Raw genomic sequence first — 20,943 nt, 5'->3', positions numbered from 1 at the left:
ACATGCCAAGTCTGCTCCATATTCTCCCTCTAATTTCAGACATACAAGAAATGAGCCTGATTTTAAGTGCGCTAGCTCGGACTGGCAGAGAGTGTTTATGTAACTTTGGGCCAGAGAGAAGGTTGTGTGACTGTACTGAAAGTGACTGGCAGCATACTGAGCTGAGGGTCTGACTTTGCTGCAAAGTGAGCAATGTAAAAGCCTTTTGGCCATGCAGTGTAATAATAAGGTTTGCTGCTTTGGACAGTTAGAGGGGACAATAAGAGTGATTTGCTCAGAGATACAGGGGATGGGTGAGGGAGGGAGGAGGAGACAGAGAGACAGATAATGACAGAGAGACAGACGTCGGGGGAGAAAAAAACAGCAGCGCAGTCAAAACGATGGGGGACAAAGCTAAATGGAACACATCCACACTGATTTTGATGAAAGGCACAGTGACAGACAGATGACTGACACACACACACACTGTAACACATGAAAACACCACCTAGCTCCTCCACTCCAGGCTTGCAGACATAAAGGAAACATGCTTTCACGGCACACTAAGCCAACTGCTAGGAGCGACAGTCTGATGAAGTGGTCTGGCAACGCTTCAAAAACTATTGATCTGTCTCGTAGTCAAGTTGTAACAAGAAAGATGCAAGGCTTCACTAGTGAAGTTTACATACGGCTGGGCTTTTGTCCTTTAGTACTTGTCCAAAAAACTGTTCAGTTCTCTTCTCAGACGTTCGTGGCTCGCACACACGAATTCAGGCAATTATAATTAGAATTATACTCACTAAGTACTGCTAGTACTGTAAATGTACTTTTTTTAATCCCACCAATGTCGATAGTCTTGTAACAAGAGTCTACATTCCCAGATTTCTTCGATTTTACAAGCTGAAACTGTCATTTTTACTTGTTAATTATGTAAACAGTTATAATAATATATATTTTTTTAGCACTAGTCCTTTTGGAGAACATATCAAAAACGTTCATTTTATAGAAAGTGAGGATCCGTCGTCAGCAGCTGCTTAAACACACGTAACCGCACATTTCTTGATCTCTTTGGACTTCAAAGCTCTGATAATCAGAAGCGTGTTTACTGACCTTCCTTCATATGAATTACAGACGGTTTCAAACTGCTGTCTTCTAAATCCAGTGTGTTTGTTTGTGTGTGAGCGCGCTACTCAGTCATAACCTCACCAACGCTAATTGAGTGAGTCCAGAGAGGAGAAGCGTGCACAGGTCCTCCCTCAGGGGTAAACAGTCAAAGCCTCCATCCCACACACACACACACACACACACACACACACACACACACACACACACACACACACAAACCCAATCTAACGTAATTGATTTTCTAAACACTTCCCTACTTCATGGTCACTGCCAAATGAAAGCTCACTCAAGTAGGTTGGAGGCGAAAGTCAAATGAGGTAAATCTACATCTGTCTGCATCTGCTGCCGTGCACAACCTTTTAAAGTCCACTCAAATGTTACAGCTGGAAAAGTTTTCCCTCAGTCAGTCTCTTAGAGCGATGGCCCTTAAGATTCTTTCGTCATTGCTTTGTTGTAAGCTCTCCTCCCAGTCTTTGATTGTATTCACTCTTTTCTTGAGAGATTTGTCCGGTGAAATCTACCTGGCCCGGGAGGTGGAGCCGGGCTCGCGCCCACAGATTTACTGCTTTGTTGTTCCACTGCTCTTTTTCTTTTTTTTGTGGGGACAGAATCCATCATTCTTTGTCACCGCTTGAATGCGTCCCAGTCGTATTACAGACACACCTTATTTGATAATGAAAGGTCTGGTATTGGTGATGGAAAATCAATCATCAAATAATAATCTGGAGCAAATGTTTTCATACTTTTTATTTGTATTAAATAATCACAAATAAGGAGACAGTGGACAAAAATCCTCTGAAACAAGTGTGAGCGTGACAAAACAACGGTGTTGGTGAAACTGGAATACATCGGGTAAACACACACTGCAAGGCTCTTTTGACCATAGATAAGCCCATCAAACAGTTCTTGACAAACACATACAATTTCAAAACCTTTTAGAAGGACCATGGAAGGTGTAAAACGGACTCTCTGAGGAAGGATTTTGTATTATTTTCCCCCACTTATGGCCAATTATCCCTAATGGGCATACTGGTCAGAGGCTCACAGTATGAGTCTACCCAACTATTTTATATACTTGGAAACAGACTTCATCCTAAACTGAAAAAAGCAGGGACCGAACCTGCACTTTTCTGAAAGTCATGTCCTTCAAAGGAATCTAAAGCAGAAATAATCTTAGTGCAAAAGATTTCACCTAAGAGGGAGTCAAAATCAGCATAGGGTCTAACTTCAACATGGAATTCCTTAAGTGTGTTAGATTTGTTTTCTGATGTGTTACGATAGCCTGAACGACTTTGGTAATAGCTCAGACCTCTGACTGCATTTGACATTCGTTATGTTTTAGTCCGTTATGGGCTGACAAACCATGTACGTGAACCCTATTCTTGAACGTCATTAAATGAGCACGAAACGTTTGTGTTCATGAACAGTGAACATCCACAGCTAATTCATCTATGTACAAGTATACAGCTAAATTTCATTATCACATTAATTTGTAAAGAAAAAAAAAACAATTACAGTGAGCATATTAAAAAAGCAAGGACAGTGTAATCTCTGTGATTCATTAAAGTTATCATAAAAACATCATGATTATTATAGTTGCCATTTCATGACCACTATCTTAATTTGTTAGTGCCAAGATGCTTTTAGGAAACAGACTCTATGGCAATAAATAAGGCAGAAAACAATAAATATCTTCACAACAAATGAATGCACAACATTTTGAGAAAGAAAATGAAGAATTGAGGTTTGTGACGTGTGCCCACCTCAGGATTGCAGACCCTTATTTCCCAGCAGTGAAATTCAACATCAGTTCATTCTTCTCATTAAACAGGGGAAAATATATTTTCCTAAGACCTCAATTCTGCATTTGAACTGCCAGCTCGGATGTGGCTTTTTCCTTCCATGATATGTCTCACATTCAGGAACCCACCGTTGTGGTTTCTCGATTTGAAGCACAGGTGTTTGAAACACTGCGCCAAGAAAAACGGAGAGATTTCCGAGAGGGCAGTGCCAACGCGGCCTGATGACATTTCATTTAGCGTCTCTGTGATGAACGCGTCGATGGAGGGATGCTGAGGGAGCATCTCATAAGAGGTCAGCCAGCGACACAGCATTGTCACCCTCCACGTGTAAACAAACCAAACAGAGAACTCCTAGCTCACAACGCTGCCGCGGTTCTCGGCCCCCCCCCCCCCCCCCCCCGAGCCAGATCACCGCTGGCCGTCCACACCACCAGGTAGTTAATAGCATTCACCGAGCGTAAAATGAGTCCCTGATTAGACAGGCGGGATGAAGATCAGACCCCAAATGCACCGAACTGAGAGCCGCTGCAAGAGACTCTGTTATGGAGACACTGTGTGACAATATGAGCTCTGGGTGAGAACGCTGAGCAGGTTATAGAGACGTGGAGGGAAGGAGAGAGGGAGAGACCCGGAACACGATAGTGGAGGGGTGAGGAAGATAACCGAGTGAAGAGGAGCACAGGAACAAAAGGAGCTACTTGGTTTGCATGCAGTAGAGAAGGGTGCTGGGGGATCGAGGGAGGGCAACGTATAGGGAGAGATTAAGGGGAAGTAAGGGGTGGCTGTATGGAAAAGAAAACAGAAAATAGGATAGAGAAAGAAATAAGTACAGAGAGTGGGGGGGGAAAAAATAACGAGGCTAAAAAGAGAAGAAATAATGTGCAAGTGAAGCAGACCAGAGGGAAAACTGTAGTTCCCACCGGTGGGAGCAGCGCTGTATTCCTTCACCTCTGGCAGGTCCTTGCCTCATGAGGGGAACATTAAATCAAACACAATGTATACAACCTCACAACCTCCAGGTGCCGTATAGAGACAGACAAGGTCAACAACGTCTCCAAAATCTAACATTCTCCGTCGATGCCGGGTGCGGTGAACTCCCGGCCTGAGCTTAGCAGCAGCGCAGGGTGAACCGCCTCCCGGTCGACATTATAATATTTGTTTACCTGAAATCCTGTTCGACAGAGCAATATGTATTCAACGGTGGCAGATTGAAGAGGCTGATATGCAGTCAGTCGTTCACAGATCATAGAAAGATGGGTGTCAAAACGTAACACGCTGTGAATAATGTGGTCCGACTCAGCAGGTCATGGCAGTGATGGCGTATGTGAATCTCTATCAAAACGTTTGAGTCCTACTGTCCAAAAACAACATTGTCTTACAGTACCACATTGGATTCCTTTTTTTTTTTTTTTTAATTGGAGATCAGGAAGATAAAAGGCGGCGCTCAAGGACTGGGTCTCATTGAAAGCCCTCAGTGCTGATAATCTTTCCAAATGGGATGGTTAGGGGAAAACTTGTTTTTCTATTTCTTCCACTTTCATTATTTCATCAAGTAAACAATTTTCTGTGCAGTATTATGTTCCGTCACTTGCTTCCCCAGACAGAATCAGTTCACTGCAATGCCATTATTTCAAGCATTTTTCCCTTTGAATCCTAAAAATGGTTATTGATTTTGTCATTTAGCAAAGCACCAGTAGGTTTCCCTGATCAATACCCAGCCAAAAGAAGATTTGAAGGGCTTCATTCCAAAACCTGATACTTTGATCCTCATTTTGGGATAAATACACCATGCAGATTGTGCCAAATCCTAAAACTTGAACTTTTTTCTCCTGATGTATTCTGATAAAGTTCGCTTAGGGTTCAGTAAAGCTTTAGTGTTCAACTTTTGTGAGTTCACATACTGTATCAAATTATTCATACGGCAGATATTATTTTAGAATGAAAGTCTTCATGTCTGTACTTTACTAATCTAACATTGCAGATGCACATTAATTCTTCTGATAATGCAACAATGTATTTTTAAAAACCCAGTGATTCGCTCTTAAGCCAAAAGTTCTCGTAATGTCTTATTCATGTGAGCATAATAACTCAAAAACACTCAACAGGCTTGTGTCTTCGAGGTTTTGGCATGTTTGATTTCCTTCTTGAAACACTAAGATGAAGTTTGATACTGAAAAGTTATTAAAAGACTTGAAAAGTCGCCCAGATCCCTATTTTGTTGCAGTACAAAATGCTCACCTGTGTTCTCCTTAACTTCTAAAAAGCATGCAGTAAAAGGGTTGTGATTGTGGACGTTCATCTAAACATTTGTCTTTTCATCTGGACTTCTGTCAGTGGACGTCGAGGAATGAGGATCTGATGTGGATTTGGCAAAGTGAGGATATTTCCTGAACAGCGCAAATGATTCCCATAGTTCATTAAGCAGCACATGTTTCTTTTGAAAGATGATCAAATAAATACACATAAATATCTTTCAAACATCACAAAACAAATACAAAATACAAAACCTCATCTCTGCATTACCGTACTGGTTTGTGTGCAGATTGTGAGGCAGATATATCACAGGTGATGTCTCCGTGTGAGAGTGTGCATCTTAGTGTGTGTGTGTGTGTGTGTGTGTGTGTGTGTGAGACTATATCTGTGTATGTGTGAGGCTATGAGTCTCTGTGCATGTTGTGTGTCTGTGGGTGTAAGCACATCTAAACTGTCAGCATGAAACTACGTGGGAGTTCTGATAGACGGGTTACTGCCTTTTTCATACTCAAAGACAGATGCGCATGCGTGCGTGCGTGCGTGCGTGCGTGCGTGTGTGTGTGTGTGTGTGTGTGTGCGTGTGTAACCTTGCATCTGAGTATGTCAAAATGAGCAAAACTGTGAACAAAATGACAGCAAAGGGTTGCTTGGGATTGTAAAGAGAGAGACGAGCATGATTGTAAGCGCGTGTGGTTGATGATTCAGGAGGAATTGGGACAGCGGAACATGAGCAACATGTACCGAAGGAGCAGCAATTTTAATATAATGTTGCACATTTTGTCGCTCAAGTCAATACGGGCGGCGTCAATGTTTGTGTGTCCTCAACTGTCTCTCCGCGTCAGCGCTTGCAGCTCAGCAGTCTGTAGGGAGTGCTGGAGGAAGACATTTTTACGACTGTAGCTATGCAGAGACAGAGGGCCTCGAGGTGGTTGCCCCAAACGACCTGTAAACGTGGAGGAGGAAGAGGAGGAGGAAGAGGACGCCGGGGAAGGAGTCGGAGGCGGAGGGGAGGCTCGGACGGGCGATGAGACGCTTGGGGAGGGGCTCCCTCTGCTTGCAAGACTGTGGAGGCTCGATGAGACGCTGGTCCCGACCGCACGAGGGATCTGGCTCGGGGGATGGTGCTCTCCACCTCCACCTCCTCTCCTCGCCCCGCCTGACAGACTCACTCCACCTCCTCCTGGAGTTAAGGACTCAGAAGAGGAGGACACCCCCTCAGGCCACCTGGAGGACAGAGATGGAATTGCGCTGTGTTTAGCGGCCGACGAACCGGAGCCTGGGCATTGATTTGGACTGTGGCCCATTAGTGAAACTTGAAGCTTGGCTGGAGTAGCAAGTGAGGCTTGTGCTGACGCTGCAGAAGTGGCACAGGACGGGTTGGGGGGGGCCGACGCCAGATTGGGAGCAGCGTTACGGGCCGTGGAGTGCGCCAAGACGCCCTGGCAGTAGCGCTCCTCCCTGGCAGCGTGTCGTTCAGAGGCAGGAGGGCGGCCGTGCAGAGATGGATAGTGGTGGGGGAGGTGCTGGTTACAGAGGTCCCCTCCGAGTGCTGCCGCCACTCCCCGCACTACCCTTCGGTCCCTTGAAGCCAGGCTGCTGCTGCCTAGTCCGGACCACCGGCCTGGATGACTGGTCTGAGAGAGAAGAAGAGCGACAGAAACAGGAAGAAACACATGTTAAAGAGACGGTGCCATTTACCCTGCCTTCTGCTCGTGTGACTGAACAAGAGGAAAAGAGAGCGTGTGTGTTAGAGAGAGAGATAGAGAGCGAAAGAGAGAGAGGCAGAGACAAACGGAGAGACATACGGCATGGGAGAGAGCACTGTTGAGTGTTCACTATAGATTGTTAATTTGGTTGACATTTGGAGAACGAGCTCTGTGAGCTCCTGCAGCTTGTTCTAATTGTTTCCAAACCAACCGGAACCCTGCTCACTAAAGAATACACACACAAACACACACACACACACACACACACACACACACACACACAGAAACAAACACACACAGAAACAGGACAGTGTGACGTACGCATGTACTGAGACGTGCGCTCAAGGTATGCACAAAGCCCTGCTCACACAGCAATGGGATCTTACTCTCTCCCTTAAATGCACACACAAACACACACACACAGACACACACGAGAAAATGGCACATAAAGCTAGATGGCAGAAACAGGAGCCACCTGTTCTCTTTCACAGTCCACTGCACCCCCTTATGCAACATCTCATCCCTGCCCCCTTTCCTCACACACGCACACACACACACACAAACCCAAAATCACAACAGGTCCAAGTGTGCAATGTTCAATAAAGTAGCACAATCTCTTCCGACACCAAACCTCATGGAAGAGTGAAGCTGTCAACAGAAATTCGGTGTGAGAGATAGAAATCTAATTATCCAGAACACAGCGAACCGGATAAGTACAGTATGACAGTAGCAATGCTGATTCAATGAAACATTTCCTATTCAAAAGACGTTCGACCTGAAATCACATTAAAGCAGCGAAGGGAGGGAGGGAGAGAAAGTGGGTGGGTTGACAAAGAAACTGGAACACAGACTTTGTGCGTTACAAATGATGCTCACTGGACACAGAACTGATGAAACAAAACACTGAAAGTTATTTGATTTAACTAGAGACATTATTGCTGATCCTTCATCCCCAACTCCTGTAATTGGACTCCTCCCACGGCCTGTACGACACGTCCAACATGATGCAACGCTGCTCGTATGTGTTGCACTTCAGAACACCTTTTTGTGTTGTGTGGTATACACTAAGCATCCCGAATAGTGTCAGACTGATGATTTGTCTCAGTTCTGTCTATTAAAGGACATATTAAGGTATCAGCTGTAATTTAAGTACATGTTGGGTCGAAGATTCAACAAAAAATCAAAACCCTTTTTGGACACACCTTTATTGTGTAATTGGACAGACATTATATTTAATAATGTCGTATATTTCATGCAGAGTGTAACACTAATTATATTATGTGGTTTGAACATTCTGTTGGTGCAATGGCTTGTGAAGGTTTCCAGCCTCTGAACACCGCCAGACTTTTAATATATATATTTTTTTCCTTCTGCATTTCAAAGTATAAAAGGGTTCTATGAGGATTTAGCTGTGACGGTGCTGGGCTCTAATTTAGTCTGAGGTGCTATGGAGTGCAGGTTGGGGTAAATATGATAAGTAAACAACATCCCAGGAACAGCAAAAAAAAGTGAACATGGTAATAAACCTTTCTTTGAACCTTTCTAGAAAAAAAATGTATTGTCTTACTGTAAAGATACAGTAGAGGAATGTCTTGTAGTTAGTTTATTTCAATTATGTATTTATTTTAATCTCATGGCTTACACAATAGTGATAGCCAGTTCAAATGCTGACTACAAAAGACTGCTGCATGTGTTAATAAAATTATGTCTGTCTGATGATGCTTGTATTCCCCACACCTACAGTACACATGAAACAATTCCTGCACATTTCATTATTTAATCTTTTTTTTTATTATCTGAAATACAGCCAAACAATCTGCTCTTTAAAAGCTCAACCCTATGTCCTTTTATGTCCCAAAAAAAGAACGAAAAAAAGAAAAAAGAACCACCCCAGCGTTCTGCCAAAACATCAAACAGTGTGTCGTTGTCTATGCAGCTTACTTAAAGAGCTCGGGGAGTGTGTCTCTGCTTTCTAATGGGCACTAATGGGTGCATAAACACTACAAGACTTCTTACAGATTGCTTGATCTAATTAAGAGGAGCGAGCATTTCCATTGCAGCCAAATTTCCTACATAGGGGTGCTGTGAAATAAAGCATAAGGCTATCGCCACGGTGTTGAATATCTACTATCGTGCTGTAGGTTTATGTGGGATGGCTTAATTAGGGCTTAATCTCTACTGTAGTGTTTTTCCACCCTCAGACAGTAGAGAAAACAACAGAAGGTATGGTGAGAGCAGTAAGATACAAATTGGCAGACAACTTTGAAATAGATAATTACCGGGCACAGTACAAAGAGTTTGTTGTAGAAACATATGTTCTGTATCAAAGGGGCATTGCTGATCCAAGTTTGGAGGGAGGAGAGAAAAAAAACAAAGAAAGTCATCAAGCAGAGGCATAGGTTTCAGGTGTGTGTGTGTGTGTGGGGGGAGACAAGAAGGGGGGGAGTAGCAGATGACTTTTATTTTGAATAACCGCTACAATGAGACTAGACTCACAGACGCAACAATGCCTCTGGCGAAGACGGTGCCGTGTGCAATCTCAAAAGCAACGGGTGCAATCTTACGTAAAAAAAAAAAAAAAAACAGAAACAGGAAGCACTGTGGAGCCTCCACGTTGACAGTGCACGGTGCTGCTGCAGGAGTCCCAGGGGAGGACTGGAGTACACATAGAAGTTAACGCAAGGGTGGAACTTAGTCTGTCAACTATAGCGCAGTATATTAGAAAGATTTGTTAATAGGTTTTAAAAATGAAGTCATAAGAGAATAAGTTGTTTTTTACAGTCTATGTGTTACCCTGAGGCGGGCCCGAGTGACGTGGCATAGCAGCCAGCTAGCAGCAAGCAGACTGCAACTGCACCTAGCTGTCACTCAAAGCATCCACGCCCTTAGTTAAAGCCTTGATATAATGTAAACGGCAAATGTATGTATCATTCTGCCCGGCATCACATGAACCAAGACCAAAACTATTTGGGGGGGATTGACTCGCTTTTGAAGTCAGCCTCAAGTGGCCATTTGATGAACCGCCGTTGTTGGCACTCCTGCATTGTACCGGAGTGGACTGCCAAGATGATAAATGGATACCTTAATAAACAGGTGACGCGATTAGTGCCTCCGACTATAGTTTAAATTAAACATCCATCTTTCATTGTCCATAATGACAAGTGAAAGCTGTTAATATAATGGCTCGACATTCTAAATATAGATATAGCCATGACGGGACAGTGCTGACGGAAGAATCAAGTTTACAGTCATAGATAGGATTTCTTAAACTAATATATATAGTGTTTGTTATAGGAGGTCTCATATGAGGTAGGATATAGCCGTGAGTTTAGGAATTGCTTCTGTAACAGATGGGATTGTTCCTGACTTTGAAACTCATATTCAGATAGGAGAAACTGTTTGGCCATCTTTTTCTAACGAGGCCCAAACATCGTTTCTGTGTTTCTGATGGGATAGTACCTCATTCGCAGAGGAATAACGTAATACACAGCAGACTTTAGGACAGGTAGTATTTTGTCTATTCTGGTGATATCATGACTTCTTTTCTTAATTATAACGTCAATAACCCCTCAGGGGCCCGCAAAACATACAGCCTTGAGTCAAAAGAGAGGAGTAAATTAATTCAGGAAAAGGTGAATAGACTGGGATAAAAAAAGAGAAGCTGGTGAGAAGCTGATTAAATATGAAGATAAAGAAAAATTTGTACAACATTAGAACAGACAGCAAGGCGCAGGAAAAAAGAGAGCCGGTCTGATTTACAAACGCAGGTGTCCTTTCTCAAGTACACGCTCTGCGGCAAGCAGGCTGCCTCTTCTCCCGTCACAGAGCGGCCTGTGTGTGTGTGTGTGTGTGTGTGTGTGTGTGTGTGTGTGTGTGTGTGTGTGTGTGTGGAAACACTCTGGAGTCTCTCTCTCTCTCACACACACGCACACACACACATAGACCTGGGTAAATCAGAGAGATTTAAGGGGGCCTCTCCGACAAACTTATTTTTATTGGGCAGTGAAGAACACAGCAATGTGGTAATGGCCAAGTTTGCATAAAAGAGCTCCTTAAAACCCTAAAACATCCCACTACAACGATTGCTATTGCCTGTCAATGTCATTTTGTACTGGCGGATGAGAGAGGGCGGACAATTTATTTCCTGATTTTTTTTCTCTCCTCAAACAAACTAAAACTAACTAATTATAGCGGAACAAACTGCGGCAAGGTGTAAGACAGGCCCACAAGTTTATTCACAGTGGGATTAGAGAGGTAAAAGTTTGTAGAGAACAAATTTGAATTCTTTCTTGTCTTTGACACCCACAAACTTTGTGAACAAAAGTAATGCTGTGGTTCTTTAAAAGTGTGAAGCGCCGTGGTGTTCAGAGCGGATACAATAACAGCTCCGTACAGCCACACAGATGGTATCTGAAATCCTATTGAGACTGGAACCAGATACATTTCCAATCGTGATGTGTGAGCCCAAACATCCCAACTCATCCTTTCTACCTTCATCTTAACAGATAGACATTTATATTTGTTTGACCGTGTATGTCCAGGGTGACAGAAGGGTAGAGTTGGCAAGGTACAAAAATGCAGGACCCAGACTCAATAAATCAAACAATTCTTTTTAAGTGAAAAAGGCTGCAGACGGGACGTCAAGCTCGTTTGGAGAAATCTTCAAACCAAAAGATTTGAATGTGCTTCAAGTGCTGTACATTGGTTTGCGTTTGAAAGATAGAAAGAGGCAAAAAAAAAGCCCAAAAATATGATGTCAACATTGAGAAATCCCACAAAGCTTCAACTACAGCCTTTAGCTCTTTGGCCAGGAAGTATCATTAAATATTCACGGACCAGGTTTGTACAGCAGAGTCTCCCACTTCAACTGAAGGCAATTTGCAGGATACACCTGCAACAAACAAGGGGTGAAAACTGCTGTCTCAAGGACAAAGCATACTTTTACTTTGAACTGGAAGGTTTTCATCAATACACAACCCCCTTAGGAAGTGAGTCTTTTGCACAGCCGGTAGCAGCATCCTGGCTTCCCCCTCCTTCTCTCCATCTTGACTTTGTTGCAGTCTTCCATCTTTCGCTCCCCTCCATTCCCTGCCTCTCTCCACTATTTCCCTATACGGCTCTCCCAATTTTCGGACTGCTGTCTCACTGCCCAGCTCACCAGTCGCTCTGATTTTTAAGTGAAATTCAACTTCTGCGATGTGGTAGAGGAGAGCACATTAAAATTCGGGGAAATACAGTAGCAATAAATCTTCTACCGGTCAGAATAGTAATTTCAGCAAAGTAGGAACAGGGGACAAAACAAGTAAATAAAGTTAGGGGTCAGAATTATTGCTGTGAATTACTAGACTGGGCAGGAAGTGCATGAAAGGACACAAAGAACCCCAAACTGAGACAAAACAGCATCGCATATTAATATGCTTATTGTAGTAATGGTCAAATTATTTGTCTCTTATTTTATAACGCAAAACGTGTTTGTGTACATTCAATACGTATTTGCTGATGTGGACTAAGTCCTTGCAATTCAGCATTTTATTTATTTTTTTTCAGTCAATAGGAATCTGCTTTTGACTGTGTGGATATATTCATTTCAGGTTGCCTATGTTGACAATAAGCAGGTGGATCTCTTTCAGCCTAATCATCAGGAACAGGTTGAAATAATGCTGAATATGTAGGTTTATGAAGTAAGCAGGCACAGGACTGATCTCACTCTCACTTTGTGCCCCTGACCGCCTTTATCCTCTCATCTCTCACCTTCTCCAACACTGTGTCCCCTTCTTCACTTATTCTTCGTTATGTAACGTGATGCTTAAGGATGCCAGCAGCAGGAAGGGCTGAATACACACTGACAGCTGGAGGATTGATGGTACACGACTGTGGTCTGGAGACCATATAGCGAGAAAGAGAAAGGAGGGGGAGGAAGGGACTTTTTTTTTTCTTAGTATTTTTGGTGGTGACAGTTGGGGTGGGGTTGGAGCTGAGCTGATGAAAAAAGACGAAGCGGACTAAAGTTGAGTTTACGTCACTCCAGCTGTCAATCCAGCCCACACTGCAGCAAACTGCCAAGCAGCTGGCTTGATGTCACATCCTGGACCTTCCTGCTGGAGGAGGCAGGACACTAATGTGATGCACTGCACAGCTAATGGGCTCACAAAGCTCCCAATCTTCAATCCTGTCACCGCACTACTGCAAAATTATCGACATTAGGCTGATAATATATTGAATAACTGCAGCCAAACACAGTAACCTGCTGCAACCCACGAGGATCAAACAGGGTTGTGCGTGTCTGTAACTCGATAAATATTTAGACTTACAATACCTCAGACAGGGCATCTCCACTGCATATCAATGTGGCCGAGGGCCTGAATATATAACAATGTCTGAGACTGAGTCATCTCTTGCCTATTTCACTACAAAGACATTCGGAAAAGAAAACAAACTTATTTACAGAAGTAGCCTGGGGGAATGGTTGCAAATATTCTAACCATGTATACAGCACATAAACTATCACATGCACTCCCGGATGATTAAAGACACACTCGGTAAAGAAGACTCTGCTTTCATCTGGTGAAGGTTACAGTAAGATCTTGAGGGGCATGTTAACCATTGCTGCTAACTTGATGCCTCTGTGATATTTAAGATCTCCCAACAGCTTTGTAATGATACGAACCGGATGTGTTAATGTTGCTGCACACAAACTATTTTATGTAGCTTTCTGGTGCAAAGAATTTAGATTCATACACACAGTGCAGCCTAAGCACCTGGGGAGAGCAGGACCGCTGTGGCAAATACTGTATAATCACAATGCAAATTAGTTCACCGTGTCCTCTGATGACTTTTAATGACTTTTAGGGCGGCAAGTCATAATAGTCGCTTTTAAAACAAGTGAACACTGAAATTATGCTTGAATGGTCAAGAAGAATGGAACCACCTCGGGTCATGACAAACTAAACAAAGAAAAAAGGCCGAGTAGCTCTTGCTGGACGTACTTGATGCCACCAAAGACAGCTTAAAGCAAAACGACTAATGGGGCTATTTTTGTTTCCCTGCATGTAGCTGCTGTTAATAGTTACTGTGTGTAAATTGCAGGCACAGAACTGACTGACAGCTGATTACACGTTGTTGAGCAACAGCACGACGCTTCTGACTGATAAAACTCCTCAATGCGACTTGGACCCCGGCTCCATGGTTCGGAAGCATCACAGTTCACCTTAGTTTTGAGCCGTCCAATGTGATCATCGCCCACACTGGAGTGGCTGAACTTGGGCTTCATCAGTGATTCTCAGTCACTACTTGTGATTGTCGATTTTGAGAAGTGTGTGGCCTCTGGACTTCCAATTGGCTGAAAGTTTTTAACCGTATACTACGCTGTGTCCAGGAGGACTAATGAGGTTTTTTCAGCAGCTCTGATGGGCATAGAAGCTGGGAGTCTGGCATTGCTCATCAACCCCCATTCCCAACAGGTCTGAGTGTGCACGCACCTACACATGTGCCCGTGTGCGTGCGTGCCTGTGTGTAATCATGGCAAAATTCATCGACCACCGGCCTGTGCCAATATGCTTGGTGAACACTGCCCAGAACCACAAGCAAGAAAAGCTTGGTGGGAGAAGGAAGGCGAGTAAACGAGTAAAGATGAGGGAAGGAAATAAGAGAGGAGGGAGGGAGTGAAGTAGAGTAAGGGAGAGGATAAAGGTGTGAGAGGAGGAAAAGTTAGATAAAATAAAACATAACAAGGAGAAAATAATGGGTCAAAGAAATAAAAGGGAGGGGGTGACACATAGGTAATGGTGTGGTAAAGAAAAAGAAGCAAGAGAGGAGAGGAGGATGGGTGAGAGTAACAACGGGGGACAAAGTGAGAGTAAAAGGTGACAGCACAGACCCAACGTTACAGAAGATGAAAGAGGGAGATAATTAAAAAAGCTCGAGTCGGGGATGAAGAAAAGTGGGAGACCTATCATCAATGAAAGGCAAAGAAAGAGAAACTGTTGGAGTCCTTTTGATGGAAAGCTGCACAGTGCAGAGGGACATGAACTACTCGGGGTTACAATGCATGCGTGTCAACAGCATACACTTCAAGGGCCCCATTGGTATCCAAAGAAAGACTCGAATTCATTTCCTGACAATACAATCGTGTTGCAATAGCAGTCACAACTTGAAAAATTGATTCCTTCCAGAAGGTTCGGCATGTGTACGCCAACTTTTTTGTAGGTGTAACACTAATGACGGTTTTGTTTACCAACAACACAACTATTTTAAAGGATTGCTCGGAATTAAATGTCTGTCACGTGCTACTGCTCATTCTGGCTCAATGGGATTGTCTGGCTGATTTAATTCCTAATTTAAGCAATAAAAAAACAATTATCCACAACACAATTATCCATTAAGCTTCTAACATCTATGTTTCCATGTCACCCTAAACATAAACACACCTATTGCAATCCAGTATTAGTCTTTGCTGTTGAATCCCCATGAATAACATCCCCATATCCATGCTTGGGTCTTTTATTCACGTCTAGTTATACCATTTTTGCTTTCCCCCACCATTTCTTTGTATCTTTTTTTAAAAATTGTGACTGAAAGTGCTTAGGATTGTTACTTTTCTCGAAGAGTGCTGTCATGCCAAATCTGCTTTTCCTATCCAAAGACAGGCAGGCCAGGTCAATTGGAAACTCTACATGGTCTGTAGGTGTGAATGTGTCTGTCCATGTGTGTTAGTCCTGTGATACCATGTGAAACCTACCTCTAACGCCATGTGTGCAGGGAGACTATCCATACTGCCGCATCAATGAGGAGGTTGAGTGGTTTAATTCATGATTAGAGGGATGTTTTACCGCAAACAGAAACCCCTCATGACTTCAGCTTCACACAAGCACGCCAGGCGGACTTCCCCTCCTTGTGCCCTTCAACTATAACTGGATTGATTGCTGCCCCTGACTGCTCCCCCAGGTGTCGACACGGTCACCACTGGTGCTGTCTAATTATTGCAGAGACTGTGATCTATGCTCAGCATTACTCTCCGTCTAATATGTCCCTGGAAGCTGTCACGACTGCTCACCATGTGCATACAACCAGTAAGCGATTTGTTAACTTTTAACAGAGTGGAAAGTGTGTCCGCCCCCCTCACCCCACTCTCCCCGCCCCTCGCGACTTAAGCAACACGGACAGCGCGGTAGATTTATCAATACATAGATAAATTAGGGGAGCTGCTTCTGTGATCTATTATCTGGTGGATTCTCAAGCATCGTCTAGAGTGGCCGACATTAGCACCGAGGTCCACCTCGCTGATAAATAATCAACAAGTGAGGTAGACTAGACTAACATATTCAACTACACGCTCTGTGATAGTAGGGCATAAGATATATGGCAGGTTAACAAGGGGGAGGCGTTTTGGTCATTTTCATAACAAGGGGGTTGGCGTCCCCTGTTTTATCGCCGACTGCATAAAAGTGACAAAGCAGACACACAAGCGTGCAGTAGTCTAGCTTCCCCTCTCTCTGTCACTCTCTCACAAACACAATAACAGCAAGCACTCAGTCCGACAACTGTGCTACTACAATGCATAAAGTTTGTGGGTCGGGTTTGAGTGGCTGTTTAATGTATGTTTTTTTAGAGTTGGGCAGTGTGGGTGTTACACTCCCTTATGTGGCGCTCCATCAGTGCTAACCTTCCACTTTCAGAAATGTCACCAACGTGCATTCGTTACCCTACAATATAACTTCTATCTGAACTTCAATTATGTCGACAGTAGAGCTGGGAAGTATATTGATATAATATATTATTGTGTTGACTTTTCCTGGTAATAAAGGCCACATTACAGGCCCTCAATTTACCGGACTGTTTGAGCTATTACTTGACTTTACCAACCTAATCATTATTACTGATGATCATCTATCAAACATTGAATTTTCCAAATACTTTTCAGTCGTCAACCCTACAATATTGTCGCGATATGAACATTGAAAAAAGAAAAACCTCTGATACTTGATTTTCTTCGTAGAGTCCAGACATAGTTGACCAAATTGTTCATGAGGGTTGTCCTCATAACATTCCCTTGGCTTTACATTCATGGTCCAACTGAGACCTGGCAGTATACCTGGGATTATTCCACCTTAATCAGGCTACCACTGTTGGCGGGCTGCCCCTTCCACCAGTCTCACCCTCCAGGCTGCGGGGGTGGGAAAGCTGTTCTGTCCCGCTTTATGCCCAAGGCTTCCACTGGAGCCCTTAAATTGCCAGCATGCATGCCCATTAATCACTGACTTCTGCACGTCCAAACACTTTATTGCACTTCTCTGTAACTTCTCTTAACTTTTAAACTTAATCTCTGGTTATTCCATGTCTCTCCATCTGTTTCAAAACTGTGGTCATAAGTCTTGTTTTGGCCTCAGTGTCGAGCTATGACAGAAAAATAACTAAACATGTTATTTTATTTAGACTTACTGTCACCATCCAGCCGTGCACAATCTTTCCTGTCCCACATAAGAATCATCTCAAGGGCTGCAAGTTTATACTCCCAAAATGTCTTCTGGCTGGAACATTTTAAGTGCATATTCTCATGACTTCTGGCAAACATCACAAAGTCCAACTTGTCAAAAACTCAATAAGCTTTCACTTCTGTTGTTTACCCAGCACCCATCCTCCAAAAAAGTCTAGGATTTTAGAAGTTTTATGCTTCTGCTACTCACAGACCTCCTGCATTTTCCTTCCATGACTCCAACCTACTCAATGCTCTCTTCCCCCTTTTCACCCCCACCATCCCTACCGCCACAACCTACAAATCTGTCATTTGGTAATCATACATCATGCAACACAATGCACTTAGCATCCACAATTATACCATTAAACATGTAATGGATTGGAAGACTGTAATATCTATAATGCAGCTAATAATTACATATACGACCAAAGTATTTTGCGAGGTCGTCACTCAGTTTTATGAGAGGGACCGTTTTCTGACTCAGAGGCTGTCTGTTAGCAGAATCCTCTCAGTGTGTCACGTTTGCAAACGTTTACTCCGTGCTATGATATACCTGCTAGTTTTCAAGTGATCAGCAATGAAATTTTAATACAACAATATAGTGAAGGGGCTTGACAGCTTGAGTTTGATAGGATGGACTGACAGCCTGACAGTAAGGAAAACAATGTAGATTGTGGTTACGGACAGAGTAGTGAGGACTGTCAAGAGAGATACATCAATGTGGGAGAGCTCAGTAGTGGTGCTTGAGTGTGACTGTAAACATCTTCACACAGACGCATACATCGAGAGAGAGAGAGAGAGAGAGAGAGAGAGAGAGAGAGAGAGAGAGAGAGAGAGAGAGAGAGAGAGAGAGAGAGCAGTGGGATTTGTAACACAATGGTGAGCACTGATGGAGCATGAAGCTGATGGGAGCCAAAAGTATTTTTCTCTGTCTGTGTCAAAGCCCCCCCACCCCCCAGACGCAGCTGCACACACGCATGCACTGACTGATTGCAAATACTCATACTGCAGCAAGTGTACACACAGGCGCACACACAAGCGCATACACGGCGAAGTATGGATTGAAACCTTAGCACCAACCCTCACAGTCTCATTAACACACAACTACCCTCCCGTCAGTTGCCGCGGCTAATAAGCCACTTTCACATTTTTTCATCTTATTGTGTGTGACAGCCCAGGAGGGCTGAAACAATACAGGAACTCTGAGAGGTGGGGAGTGTGGGAGAAAAACAAAGATTGAAAAATGAAGGATGAAGAGGAAAGGAGAAGTGAAGAGAATGAAATAAGGAGATTTTCCATCCGATATCTGGGAGGCCTGATATTAAAGTTGCAGCTGCCTGTTGTGTGTCATCAAACTGAAAACAACTGACTGCCATGCACCCACCCTCAATCAACAAGACGGAGAGAAGACGAGAGAGACATTGTTCACTCATGAAACATTTAAGCAGGATATGTAACACCAGCTGCTCAGGAGCACATGATTGCTAAAAAAACGTGTTTGGTTGTAGGGGATTCCAACATTTCCCTTTCATCTTTCCGCTGAATGGTGAAGGTATTTTTGCTTAACCTGCAGTTAATGTTTTTTGGTATCCATTTGCAAGTCGCTATCCGTGGTGCTGAATTATTTCATTAACATACTGGAAGGCTATAAGTTACATTGAGTTGCCACAAATGGGATGCCAATTTGCAAAGCCTCGATGTAACACATAGAGATACAATTTGAACATTGTGACCCAAAGCTCCTGTTTGTTGTTCAGATGATTCAATCACACTGTAGTCAGTGGCTTAAGAGTAAATGCCCTATCTTTCCCTTGAACAAACTGGTGCGTAAGGTAACCTTGCACTGGCAAACTGGTTCTTTCTTTGCTGACCTTCTAAACAAAACGTTTCTTATTGGGAGATGTTGGCCTGGATTCACCTCTCCATTATGCATCCGTCAGTGTACCATGACAGGGAACACAGTGCTTTTAAAGAAAATAAGATTAGCTGATTTGATTCGCTATGACTGTTGCCAACTCCCAACACACCGACAATGATTTCTGCCCAATTCAACCATTTCACATCTACGCCTCTGATGCATTAGCACCTTGGGTCATGACATTACAAAGTACCTGTTTGTCACAGCTAAGTGGGCATGTCCTGGGAGCTCACACTGTGGGCTTGTGAGACAGCATGAGTCTGCACCTTGATTCACAAAAACAAACAAGCCCCGTTTGGTCAGTCAGCTCCAGACAAGTGACCATTTGCACAGGCCATAAATACAAGAGACAATGTCAACAGCTTTTATACTGCAGAGACAATTGCTTCAGAAGAAAGTTGTTCCACGGAAAACTGTTCAAGGTGAAGTCTGTGGACATCAACGGTTACAGGGACATTCAGGTCAGGCATATTTTAAAGTAGCATGTTTGAGAGTTGTCAAAAACAGTAATATAACTATTTTCAACACCATTGAAATGTCACAGCAAAAACAGATGTCATGAAACCTTTCACAAATAAAACTCAAAGCACCGGCATAAATACCAGAATAGAAAAAGAGGATGGAAAAGTAAAGGAAATCCAGTTCTGAATTGCTTAATGCATCTGAATCCTTTATCAAATCTCTTTAGGTATTTTGTTTGGTGAGGAATGAAGACATTACTTAGCAACAAGAACATTCATAAAATCTGCTGTGTGACATTCATTAAACCTGTCCTGACTCATCTTCCTTTTGCTGAAATGGAAGACAGTGTTTGCTCCTCACTGATGGGCTGTTCGACAGCTGTAGGAGCGAAAGTAAACCCAACACAGTAGAAACTATGTTGATTCTACTTTTATCTTCTTTGATTAAATACAAGGAGACATTTTTTACTACCTTTACGAGAGATGCAAAGACCACATAACCACGAACAAACAACCTCAAACACACATAGACCTGTCTGTGACTATTTGATTGTTTAGAACTGTCAGACGAATCAGAGCAGCCAAACACTGGCACACAAACAAAAATTGATCCGCTGAAGGAAGAAAGAATGTGGTCACGCTATCATCAGTGTAAATCATTAAATGCAGCCATCTTTAAGGTAGAATTCTGTGTTTATTAACACAAACTCTACAATGATGAGCTGGGCAGAATTGCCCTTGCACAGCTTCTGGAATGAATCCAGAAAGAAATCATTTTTCCAAATGAGACACATTTTCCAAATGAGGTTGGACACGGAAAATGAGTTTGCAAAAGTTATTTTGTTCTAATTATGTTTTAATGAACTATTTTTGTTCTGAATAATTGAATCTTTTCTCATATAAAAAAGGCACAGAGATCATTAGCCTACATTCTACATTGGTATTGTCATTGTTTCTGCACTGTGTCCCATTTTCAGCCTTGTTATCGGCGGATGCATTAAAAGGCAGTATTTAAATCACTGCTTATTGGTAACAGTTAGAGTGGCTGCAGACCACCCAAGCTCAACATTATCTGCAGAGAGCCACAGTCCAGCCGCTGCCAATACAAGCCAGAGCTAAACAAGAGCTAAATAATACTCCAATACCTGAAAATCACAAATTGTGCTCTATTCATCCAAAATGTGAGAATAGAGAATAACATTTTAACTTGTTTTTGGCTGCATGA

The 20,943-nt window shown here is 43.1% G+C and overlaps 1 protein-coding gene across 1 annotated transcript in view; it reads right to left on the bottom strand.

The window, feature by feature from the left end:
* Positions 1 to 5,897: 5,897 nt before the first annotated feature.
* The window catches only part of ccser1 (coiled-coil serine-rich protein 1), a 102,891-nt gene continuing 87,845 nt past the window's right edge, over positions 5,898 to 20,943 (bottom strand). The window contains 1 exon segment of the mRNA XM_068604909.1: positions 5,898 to 6,793. Within this exon segment, the coding sequence (XP_068461010.1) occupies positions 5,981 to 6,793 (813 nt within the window). The 3' untranslated portion in view covers positions 5,898 to 5,980.

Source organism: Clinocottus analis, unplaced genomic scaffold, assembly GCF_023055335.1.
Source record: "Clinocottus analis isolate CAN_PGR_092001 unplaced genomic scaffold, fCliAna1.0.p SCAF_7, whole genome shotgun sequence".
NCBI lineage: Eukaryota > Metazoa > Chordata > Actinopteri > Perciformes > Cottidae > Clinocottus > Clinocottus analis.
Note: the sequence above shows the minus strand (reverse complement) of the source record. Positions and strands in the feature narration are given on the sequence as shown.